General features: G+C 43.3%; 1 protein-coding gene across 1 annotated transcript in view; it reads right to left on the bottom strand.

Moving 5' to 3' along the window:
- The window catches only part of LOC109526479 (uncharacterized), a 47,148-nt gene extending 34,660 nt beyond the window's left edge, over positions 1–12,488 (bottom strand). Inside the window, exon 1 of the mRNA XM_019887772.1 lies at positions 11,879–12,488. Coding sequence (XP_019743331.1) covers positions 11,879–11,905 — 27 coding nt within the window. The 5' untranslated portion in view covers positions 11,906–12,488. The remainder of the gene's footprint in view (positions 1–11,878) is intronic.
- Positions 12,489–12,564: the final 76 nt, after the last annotated feature.

Genomic DNA, 12,564 nt, shown 5'->3' on the forward strand with positions numbered 1-12,564 from the left:
GCCTTTTCATCACACCTCTCTGGGCCTCCGATCATTGACTCACATCTTTCCGAGCCGCCTTGATCTTAGCCTTCAACCGTCTTTTCCATGGTGGGTAACGTATCTCATGGCTCCCATGGTTGCTCTTATAGCCAAGCATCTCTAGGATCACTGATGCTGAAGCGTATATCAGCTCATTGGTTTCCATGATCGTTACGGTAGGGATCGCCCTCAGTGCTGCATTCACACTTTCCATGAGACTTTCAGGTGGTACTTCACATAGCCGTTGTAATCGGTTTCTAGGTTGCCCAGCTTTCATTCTCGCCATGATCTTAGCTTTCAGGTCTGTTGCTGCCTCGCTCAGCATTTCATTCATTGGGGCTGGCCTCCCAATCTCATCATCTGCATTCATTGGGGCTTGCCTCCCAATCTCTGGTATGACCTCCTCCTCTGATCTTGCAGCCTGGCATCCTTCACCATGGAATCTGCGTTGTACCTCACCAATCTCAAGTTGTGACAGCAATTGCCGTTTGTGGATGATGTAACACTGAGCTACTAGTTGTTTCGTGGTCAACCGTGACTGTGGGTTTCGAAGTAACCATTCAGCCCACATTCTCTGCATGTAACCCCTCTGACTAGGGTTGCTTGAGTCGTAGCATTCCATGCTGGGCGACGTCTGAGCCGGCATGTCATTCATTTTATTGTCTCTCATCATTGTATGAGGTAGGCATTAGCGTGAAGGGTCTTGCCCAAGGACCCACACTGGATGGTGTCATTTTTTATTTTTTTTGCCCCAAGCGGGATTCGAACCCCCATCTCCCGAAGCTCAGCTTCCCCTAAAATGTCAAAAAGTAAGTGATCAAATATATGTGTGTACGTACAATTGTGTGGACATGTCATTGACTAAATATGCGCTTCAAAACGCTCAACTTTTGTTCCGAATCAGTTTCTTTTTACTGGTTACAATGCGACTCTCTTCTCATTCATTCCCACAGCTTCACTGTGCTTTAAACTGTGTGGACGCTGAGTGTCATGGAAGTTGACACAGATGATTTGCTTTCGCGGGCCACATAAAATGACGTCGCGGGCCAGATCTGGCCCCCGGGCCTTGACTTTGAGTCAAGTATTAGTATAAAAACTGTCGGGCTGTGATTTGGAATACAGATTCACAGGGAATAGTCTTCTTTTGTGAGCAATGCTGTGTCTAATTACATTGCTCTGAATGGAAACTTATCAGCATTGTCAATTCTTATCCTTTAAGGAGCACACATATCCTTATGTGCATCTGGTGGTGTGAGGGAATTACATTCGTAAAGAGTTTTTTAACTTTGTTTTGTTTTGAAAATAAGCAGCACTGTAAATGTGACAAAGCCAATTTCTGTTATTTGACATTTCCTGATGTTCTTTTTTGCAGAAAGATGTATTTATTTTTATTACCGTATTTTCACAACCAAAAGGCATTCTGAAATGGTTGGTCTTGGTTGGGGGGCCTCATAATGCGGGTCGCCTTGTGTACACACTGAGTGGGCGTGAAAGAGGACACTAAAGGCACGCCTCAGTAGGTGTATAAAGTGCCAGTGTGTGCATTGTGCAAAAGACACCCCGAAAACGACATCTATGAAGAGACACTCCTTCAAAGCACAGTTCAAACTGCAAGTGATCAGTTACGCGAAGGAACATGGCAGTTGAGCAAAATTTAGGAGGAAGCAGGTAAATGAACTCAGGTAAGTCAGTAAGGCAAAACCGAGTTTCCACGGAAGCAAGGTGAGGTGGCTTGAGTTGGAAAACCAACTCGAACAATGGATTCATGATCAAAGAACAGCCGGGAGAAGCGTCTCTACAGTCACCATTCAACTGGGGGCAAAAACGCTTGCAGTAGAAATGAAAATCAAACATCGAACAAGAAGGTCCATCTTGGTGCATTTATTTTATGAAAGGGCATGACGCAGCAACATCTGGGGCGGGGTTCGGCAACACATGGCTCCGGAGCCACATGCTTTAGTGTCACCTAGTGGCTCCCTGGAACTTTTTAAAATGTTTGAAAATGGAAAAAGATGGGGGAGTGAAAATATATATATATTTTTAATATGGTTTCTGTAGAAGGACAAACATTCTTAACATTTTCCAATGCTGTAAAAATTTGTTGAATAAATTTTACATTTCAACATTTCTGTCAACGAAGATTTGCATCACAGCCTGCGACACACGTTTCTATTAGCAGAGCGGGATGCCAGGTAGGTGGCTGTTGTAAGAAGAAATGGCGTTTCATGTCCAATTCACCGAGGGAACTGGCAAAGAATGGCAATCTGAGGACTGAGAGAAGCATTTTAAAACGGTACATGTCAGCTTTGAAAATTAACACGCTGCAAAAGTGCGTCCCCTGCCTCATTCATCTTAGCCGCCGGTATGGCATGCGTCTGTAAGTCCGTGCGTTTGTGTGCGTGTGCAGTCACGGGTCGATCGCGGGAGGCTGGTTGATCGAAAAATAGAGCTTTGGTCAAAAAAGGTTGGGCCACCCTGCTCTACAGGATGCCCTTCAGGGGAAAAAAAGTTTAATGGGGAAGGCTCATTGTGTATTTGTAGCCAACGTAGTCATTTTGATTGTTGGCCAATATAGCTCACATGGATACATACAGCATGTGTTGCCTTCTTTCTAAAGGCTTCTAATTTGTTGCAGCTCCAGACACATTTGTTTTTCTTTTTTGTTGGGTCCAATACGCAAAACAGATTGCAGTACGAGTGTCCAAAGTCCAACCACATCATCAACATGGACGAGGTGGCGCTCACTTTTGACATCCCGGTGAACCACACACACTATTGAAAAGAAGGGGACTAGCACGGTAACGATCCGTCCAATGGAGCACGAGAAATCGGCTTATACTGTTGTGCTTGGTTGCCATGGTAAAGGACAGTTTCCAGCCAGAGTCACCGTTAAGGCCAATCGAAAGGGCTTCATGGACAAGAAGAAAATGAAAGAGTGACGTGTAAGTCAAGAGACCGGATGTTTTGTTTTTTTTCCCCCACATCTCACTGTCCCTATTGATCTGTAACTCCATGCGAGCCCATCTCACAGCCGCTGTGAAAAAAAAAAAACAAGTGCAGAAAACTTGCCATCATTCTGGGAGGCTTGATGAAGGAACGCCAACCGCTGGACATCAGCGTAAACAGAACGTTCAAAGTGAAGTTGCAAGGGGTGTGTGAGCGGTGGATCACAGATGGCAAACATAACTTTAATAAGACTGGGAGACAGCGCCGGGTGAGTTACGCCACAATTTGTGAATGGATTGGGGATGCTTGGGCGAACAGGTCTGCTTGCAGTGTTGTTTGAGCGTTCGCAAAAGACAGCATCATTTCAGAGGTGCCGCGTGGCAACAAGACTGACTGACCATGCTGAAAGAGAACCTGGCGTGTTTGATGAACAACTTGCCCAGCTGTTCATTTCAGATAGAGAAGATGAGAACTTGGATGGATTTGTGGATGAGGACTGATCCAAAAAATATGAGTGGCTTTTTGAATACTTCAATAAATAAAAGCTGAACTCAGTTTTGCTCCCGCTACCTTTTTAAACACATACTGTAGCAGATATTTTAAGCTAGCGTGTATTTTACCATGCGAGCATCCAATAATACAATGCGCCGTATACCTGTGTTAAATACAAAATAGCACCTGTAACTGACACTACGCCTTTTGATATGGTGCATCGTATGGTCATGACAATACAGTACTTGAATGACACTGTAGTTTGTTTTATTGGGTCAGCAATGTTGAAATTAAGTGACTGGACTGTAACTTTTGAGATTAAACGAGTTCACACAGTAGAAACATGCCAACTTTGTCTCCTCTTTCTATTGATCCACAGAGGTTAGGCAGTGCTTCTTAGCCCGTGTAACCCTAGCTGCCGCTCCAGATTACCCCTGGATCTGGTGCCGGTAATTAGACGAAAGATGATAGATTTCATGAAAGGCTCAATTGACATTTTGTTCAGGAATATGTAACGTGTATAAATGTCTGATTTAACAGATTCAACACATTTACAAATATGAAAAATTGGGGCTGGCAACACTTTCGCAGCCATTGTGGCGACATTTTGTTTCATGAGTCTCTGCGATGCTTCTGTTTCCACAAAGACAACTGCAGTCAACACACAAAAAAGATGAGACGGGATGTAGGTCAGCAGCACTTGTTCACCCCGCCTGCCTCTTTATGCTCACTATGCAATGCCTCAGGCACACACGAGCACAGTCATGCGGCGATGCATGTTGATGGTAACACAAATTGATTCAAGTGTCGCTACATCCTCGCTTTGGCTTTCACTCATTTGTTTCCACTTTGCTCTCAAATATACTGCCCTCTCATTTGTCACTTTTTCATTATGTAAGCACACTTCTGTATATTGCATATCCATGCATCTAGTTTCTATCCATCCATGCATCATCCGAGCAGTTTATCCTCACGAGGGTCATGGGTGTGCTTTGGAGCCTATCCCAGCTGTCATTGTGCAGTCAGCGAGGTACGCCCTGAAATGGTTGCCAGCCAATGCAGGCATCTATCTCTTATTTGTCCTCATTGGGATTGCAGGCAAGCCGGAGCCTATTGAGCTAACTGCAGCGAGGCAGAGTACACCATGGACTGGTTGCCATCTGGTGGCAATATATAAATTGGCATGTTGACACCTGTGCACAACTAACTTTTGTCTTGATATGTATGGAAGTTCGAGTACGTGGAGAGATAAGCCAAGTAAGGGTGGGAAGAACACATAAACTCCACACAGGAAGGCCAAACTCAGATTCAAAGGTCGAACGTCAGATTGAGATCCAGTTTACTAAAAGAACACATCTCACCTCATCTCACTGTAGCATCTCATTATATTTACGTGACGTCACCACCAGAAGGTAACCAGAAGGTAACCAGTGTTGGCAGAGAAGAAAAGTGTGATGACAACTACAGAACAGAAAATGTAACTTATCATGCACGTCCGCCCTGGCCGCTTAGTTCAATATGATGAAAATTGATGATGACATTAAAAGAATTGAATGAAGTCCTCTTCATCTTTATGTGAAGAGACTCACCTCCCAAGCAGGCATGTAGTCAGAGAGGAAGTCTTTCTCTCTGTTTTGTTACACATCTTTCATGGTGGTTAGTCATGTTCCAATGTTATTTGGTGAGCAGACTACGTCCTAGTTCATGGAAGATGATGAACAAGCAGGCAGTGGCAATATAACTCCTTCATCCAAATCCTAATCAAAATGGCTTAAATTAGGTTCATCCCTTGATGTCTGAAGTGAACCAATATGTTGATGAACTTGCAGTGGATAACAGCAGGAAGAACATCATGCATGTAAAGGTGAAGAAATGCTGGATAAAAACATTGCATAAGCGAGTGATTATGTTGTCAACGTGGAGGAGGAAAAGGAGGAGGAGGATGAGTCACCCTCTTTTCTCCTTTTTTGGACACAACATTATTTCATTAATTTATGGTGAGGTATTGTTTGGTATGAATAGAAGTTACATTTCCCAGTTTTGTACTGTGTTGTCAAAGACATCAAGTATCAATGTCAAAGTGTCACAATGACTCACCAAACCAGCTTTTCATTGCGTACGAAAGTACGAAAACATTACAGCAAGATATAGGCACAAAGACGTCACAATAATAAACAGTATTGCCATGGGGCTAATTTAAAGATCAGTGACATCCACATCAAACATGCATTAAGCACGTGAAGCAAACATTGAATGATGCCAGTCATGGGGGTTTACACAAAAACAAAAAACATCAAGCTAAACATGAATTAAGCATTGGTGTGAACCACGACAGCAAACATGCAAATAAACGCTTGAAATCCTGCATATCATGCTCAATGAACACAGAGCTATACCTACAGTATAAACATGGTAATCATTCTTCACGACTGATGAACATACTATTAACAAAGCGCTATGAAAAACGACTCTTCCCTTTCATAAATTCTTTTTTGGCATAGTATTCTCCCTTAAATTTTAAACATCATCAAACAAATTTGAATATCAGACAAAGATCATCCAAGTAAGCAAAATATAGTTTATAAATTGTGTTTTTATTTATTAAAGAGGGAGGGGGAAAAAACTATTCAAAGCTTTCTGGCCCTTTGTGGAAGAAATCCATGCCCTCCTTGTTAAATCATGAGTTAATCATATTTTTGGTAATCTGAGTTCATTTTCACTGACCACACCAATGCTTGATTACAGACCTGTTCAATCAGGAAATCACTTGAATAAAACTTGTCTGCCAAAATATCCCCAAAAGCTTCAACAAAATACCAAAAAGAAAATCAAGAACAGATGACAAATAAAGTAACGTGACATCTATTAGTCCAAAAAGGGTTACAGCGCCATTTCCAAAGTTTTCGGTCTCCAGCAAACCACGGTAAGATCCATTATCCACAAATGGAGAAAACAAGGAACAGCAGTCAACATCTGGCCTTCAAAAATTACCCCAAGAGCACAGCGACGACTCAACAGGTCATAACATCTGACTGATTCCGAAAACTTTTGGAAAGGATATTCTATTCTCTGGTGAGACAAAAATTAAAGTTTTTGGAAGCTGTGTTCCTTACAACACAGCATTTTAGAAAAAGAACATAATTTGCAGGAGAATAATTCATGCCAACAGCCAAACATGGTGGTGGTGGTATGATGGTGTGAGCATGCCAGACTTCTCCAGGACCTGGACTACTTGCTGTGATTAATAGAACCATGAATTCTGCTTTTTACCAGAAATGAGAAAATGTTCGGCAATCACTTTTTGCCGTCAAGCTGAAGTGCACATGAGTTTGGCTGCAGGAAATGATCCAAAACATACCAGCAAGTCAATTTCTGAATGGGTTAAAAGACCAAACACACCAACAAAAAAAAAAGAAACAAGGTTTTGGAGTGGGCTTGTCAAAGTCCAGACTTGAATCCAATTGAAATGCTGTGGCATGACCTTTAAAAGGTCATTCATGCCCAAAAACCCTCTCCTGTTAAAGTAATTCTACAAAGAAGAGTGGCTAAAGGGACTCATTGCCAGTTATAGGAATTTGCCAATTGATTTCAGTTGGACCAGTGGCTAGCGCGTCAACCTCACACTGCAGAGGTCGTGGGTTCGATCCCGGCTGCGCCCTTCCTGTGTGGAGTTTGCATGTTCTCCCCGAGCCTGCGTGGGTTTTCTCTGGGTACTCCGGTTTCTTCCCACATTCCAAAAACATGCATGGCAGGCTGATTGAACACTCAGAGAGAGTATGTCGTGAGAAAAGAGAAAATCTACTTACTACACAGAACCGGAACCTGAAATTAATACAGTACGCTATGCTGTTTGTCAACCAGGAGGAGTGGCCTATAAGGTTAAACGTATATTCATGTATTCGTGGTACAAAATATTTGTGTCATTATTATTGTTTGTTTGTTTTCACAATAGAGTTCTGACTATTGATTTTGACTTTTGGGGTAAGTAGAATCATCCATCCATCCATCCATCTATTTTCTGATCCGCTTATCCTCACAAGGGTCGCGAAGGGTGCTGGAGCCTATCCCAGCTGTCTTCGGGCAGTAGGCGGGGGACACCCTGAACCAGTTGCCAGCTAATCGCAGGGCACACACATACGAACAACCATCCACGCTCACACCTAGGGACAATTTAGAGTGTTCAATCAGCCTGCCATGCATGTTTTTGGAATGTGGGAGAAAACCGGAGTACCCGGAGAAAACCCATGCAGGCCCGGGGAGAACATGCAAATTCCACACAGGGAGGCCCGAGCTGGAATTGAACCCGGTACCTCTGCACTGTTAGGTCAACACGCTAACCACTGGCTCGCCGGCCACCCCTCTGTTTTTAAGCAATTTAGCTTTGCTTCTTTACAAGAAATATAGTTGGCTGTTAGACACAATGTATATTTAAGACATAAAAAACCCTTTGTTATAGATATAAAAAAAACAAATTTCATTTGTTATTGTGTCATATTTTGGTAGTTTGACAAAACCCTTCCTTCATGTCCCCCCCACACCCCCCAAAAATGAAAACAAAAAATAGCTCCATGAAATTAGGAAGTTGCTACCCAAAAGATATGATTGACACTGACATGGCTCAGGAGGTCCAGCAAGTCATTCAGTCAGTGGAGGGTCAGCTGTTTTTTTATCCCTCTCTGTCTGAGTCATGTGTCTTTGAGTCCTTGGGCAAGACATTTCACCCACCTTGCCTCCAGTGTCACTCACACTGGTGTACGGCTGGGTGTGGAAGTTTGGTGGTGGTTGGAGAACCGTCGGCGCACACTGGCACCCACGCTACAGAACGTAGTTTGCCAGAGCGTGAACATGTGAGGCAATATTTTCATCAAGTCATCTTACAGCTTTTATCAGACACTTTGGTACATTTCTTCAATCATCTTTGGCATTTGCAAATACTAAATGCAATTCTCAAAACAATAAAGAGAAATGGAAAAACACCATGAATCCTCTGAAAAAGCCTTCGTTCTCATGAACACGTCGGTGCCATCAGAATGACCAGCAGGTCGTGTCATGGCCTATGGGTGAGATTTTCTAATTTGCTTATTCATGTTGTAAAAATACACTTTGGAATGACGTGATGGAAACTGGTGCTCAAGTTTTGGAAACAGTTCTTTGAAATTGTAAGTTACACCTGAGTGCATGTGATAGATGGACTGCAAAAGACTGTATGAGATTCACATTTACGCTTTCACTGTTTGTACTTGAGTTCATTGACAGACCATCTCATTGCGATACAAAAAGGAAAAAGACAGCACTGTATAGCACAGAAAAAAACTAAACTAAAAAGAAGTATGAATGCCAAAGTAAGACTCTCTCATTCAGGAAAACTATACACGCAGTCCCATGAGTGAATTACAGTGCAGTCTACCAGCACCGAAAGCCGATGATTTAGAACATGGTCTTCTGGTGCCTTGTGTTATCTCATCAGGAATGTACATTTGCCCTCGGCCTCATCAGCTTCATCCTTTGCTTTGCCTTCCAACTCCTTCGCAACTCAACCTCACTCCTCTTCCTCTTCTTGACTGTGGCTGTTGATCCTGTCCAATTGCTTGTTCTTCCATTGGCAGACGCTTTAACATTGTGTCGTGCGGCAACTCAATATAAAGAGTGTTGCCCTCCCGACTTTGCGGTTCGGGTATTACAGATTCACTCTTTTGCAGGTTTTCATTTGTGACCAGAACTTCACCTTTTGCGGTTTTACCTTATGATTTTTGGCACGTTTTCTTGCATAAAAACACAGATGAATGTATCCAATAATCAGCAGATCTGGGAACCATTTGTCATTGGTTCGTAGTGGCTTAATAGAGGCATAAATCCCGCATTACATAATAAAATAGAACATTATATAAATATATACTAATACTGCTGCTTCTGATAACAATAATAATGAACATGTTTTTTTTTTTTAAAAAGTCAACCTCTGCTTTGCAGAAATTCACCGATTGCGAGGGGGGCGGGTTTTGACACTCCAGTCCTTCGACCAGATTTGTATGCTCAAACGAAAATTGAGCCTGGAATACTCACAACACACCCTTTATAAAATGGCTTAAATTATAGTCATGTCCTTGATAGGTGGACAAACAAAGCAAAGCATCTCATGAGGACGTTTTGTGGTGTTCGAGGTACAATGCAACAAAATATGTCATGCTAAACTATTGTAACACCTTTGCCTTGCCTTTTGATTTTTATTTATTGTTCCATCAGAAAGAATAAGGGAGAATAAATAGACAGCACACAAATAGAAGTTGTCACTTGGTTTCCAACCATCCCGGCGAGACAATTCTCGACCCATGTTTTGCTTCTCATGTAGTCACATGAAAATATATGGCGTTTAATGCCATTTTCGCAATATTTGTTCAACAAATGATTAAATAGTCACGAAAAGATATTGAATTCCACGCTAGTGACAGTGAGCAAAGAGATGTAAGATAGCACCTGGAAAATCAAGTGACCGCTTTTAGCCTACCAGCGTCCAGCCAGACTCTGTTTAAGTATGCCGCTGGCGCAACAAAGAAATGTCTGCCATTTCATGGTGATTGTGGTGGTATGATATGCTGACTACAGTTGACCCCTAATCACAGTTCAAAACAGGCAGCTTCAGAGTTTCATTTCTGTTTTATATATATTTTAGATATATATCTCATTAAGACCCGGGCAATAAACAGCTATGCCCTGCCAGTGATCAGATACCCTGCAGGAATAATAAAGTGGCCAAAGGAAGAGATTCAGACCACGGACGTTAAGACCTGAAAGCTCCTAACCATGCATGGAGGGTTCCATCCCAAATCCAGCACCCTGAGACTGTATGCAAGCCAAAAGAAAGGAGGCCGGGGACTAGTGAGTGTGAGAGCCACTGTCCAGGATGAAACATCCAAGCTCCATGAATACATCAAGGAGAAGGCTCCAACAGATGACGTACTCAGAGAATGTCTCAGACAATGGGGAACAGAGGATGAGGCGCTGGAAGAGGGACCATCATGGGAGGACAAGCCCCTACACGGAATGTACCACTGGACCATAACTGAAGTGGCTGATCTCAAGAAGTCCTATCAGTGGCTAGAGAGGGCTGGCCTGAAGGACAGCACAGAGGCACTCATCCTGGCTGTTCGGGGGCAGGCCCTGAGCACCAGAGCCATTAAGGCCCAGATATACCACACCAGACAAGACCCAAGGTGTAGGTTGTGCATAGAGGCACCTGAGACAATCCAACACATAACTGCAGGGTGTAAGATGCTGGCAGGGAAAGCCTACCTGGAACGCCACAACCAGCCGGCTGGCATAGTCTACCAAAACATCTGTGCGGAGTATGGCCTGGAAACCCCAAGGTCAAAATGGGAAACACCTCCGAAGGTGGTGGAGAATGACAGAGCGAAGATACTGTGGGACTTCCAGATACAGACTGACAAGATGGCAATGGCGAACCAACTGGACATCGTGATCATAGATAAAGGGCAGAGGAAAGCCATTGTAGTGGATGTAGCGCTCCCAAGTGACGGAAACATCAGAAAGAAGGAACACGAGAAACTGGAGAAATACCAAGGGCTCAGAGAGGAGCTGGAGAGAGCCTGGAAGGTAAAGGTGACAGTCGTGCCTGTGGTGGTCGGAGCACTAGCGGGAATTACCCCCCAAACTAAATGAGTGGTTGCAACAGATCCCGGGAACGACATCAGACATCTCAGTCCAGAAAAGCTCAGTGCTGGGAACAGCAAGGATACTGGTAGAGGACCCGAGCTGAATGGGTGACGGACACCACCCGAGGATTTTTATAGATAGATAGATAGATAGATAGATAGATAGATAGATAGATAGATAGATAGATAGATAGATAGATAGATAGATAGATGTAGTTTATTTTTACAGTATTTGTTCATGTTTTTGATTTTTTTTCCACGATTTACTTGTGATTTTTTTTCACCCTCACCCTGATTGCCTCATATTTTTCATGGAAAAGGGCCCACTCGTAGTGTGGTCACGGGCCGCCAGTTGCTCACACCTGTTTTAAAGGATTGTAATACATTTTGATGAACATGAGAAAAGGAATTCACAATGTGGTCAACAGCTTAGAATTGTACATGATCTTTTGCATGGACACACCAAAGCAACTTAAATAAATTGAAAAAATGAAGTGATTTTTTGGATTTACGCAAGTTATACAATGATGACATGAAAATTGAACAGATAGTTTTGAGCATTTAAATGCCGATCTGAGAAAGGTACCAAAGCGACTGAGAAAAAGGCTTGCTCAGATGTTGCCATAGCATGTGACTACCGTCACTTTCAGGACAATATTTTGAAACCTTGTTTCCATGGTAACCACATACCCAGAAGTACCAAAAAACATGCCTCATCGTTGATCTTCTCCCTGGAAGAGGTCACTCACCTTGGCCCGAGTGAGGTGACAGCCCATCCTGGCGGCAGGCCAGGTCTTACGAGGTGTCAGGATGGCGAGGAGGAAAAAGGGGAGGAGGAGGAGGAGGAGGAGGAAGAAGCGAATAAGGAAAGGAATGACAGGAATAAGAATCCACGACGTCGGCCGCTCAGTCTCCCTCCTCCTGCTGCGAAAAAGCAGTTGTCATGATGGTGCCGTGTGCAAGGCATTCCATCGCAGAAAGCATAGATGGAATGATGAAGAGGTTGCTCTTCCTCCTCCTTCCTCTCTCCACTTCTCTCATTGCCTCTGACCAGCATCCAATCACAAAGCCCAGATGACAGCCGCACGCTGTGATTGGCCAAGAGCAGCATCGCTGTAAACTTCCATTCAGGCTTTTCTCGCTATCCCTCGCCGCTCATCTTCTCTAGTCCCCCTCCTCCTCTGCCTCATCCTCATTGTCCAAAACAGATACCTCACAAAGGACTTTTCATTTGACAGCCAAAGGAGCATCAATGAGCTCTTCTTGCTCTGCTTGAAACGTTGCATCCAGTGGCGGATCGGTAATTCGGACACAAGTCCTGAATTGCTGGTCTACTCCAAGCTGGCTTGGTCTTGTATTTTTTGTTTTGTAGTTAAAAAAAAAACTTTTACTGTAATTATGGGAGATCGTTTCCAGTAGCTCTTGTTATGAACAG

Source organism: Hippocampus comes, unplaced genomic scaffold, assembly GCF_001891065.2.
Source record: "Hippocampus comes isolate QL1 unplaced genomic scaffold, H_comes_QL1_v1.1 scaffold245, whole genome shotgun sequence".
Lineage (NCBI taxonomy): Eukaryota > Metazoa > Chordata > Actinopteri > Syngnathiformes > Syngnathidae > Hippocampus > Hippocampus comes.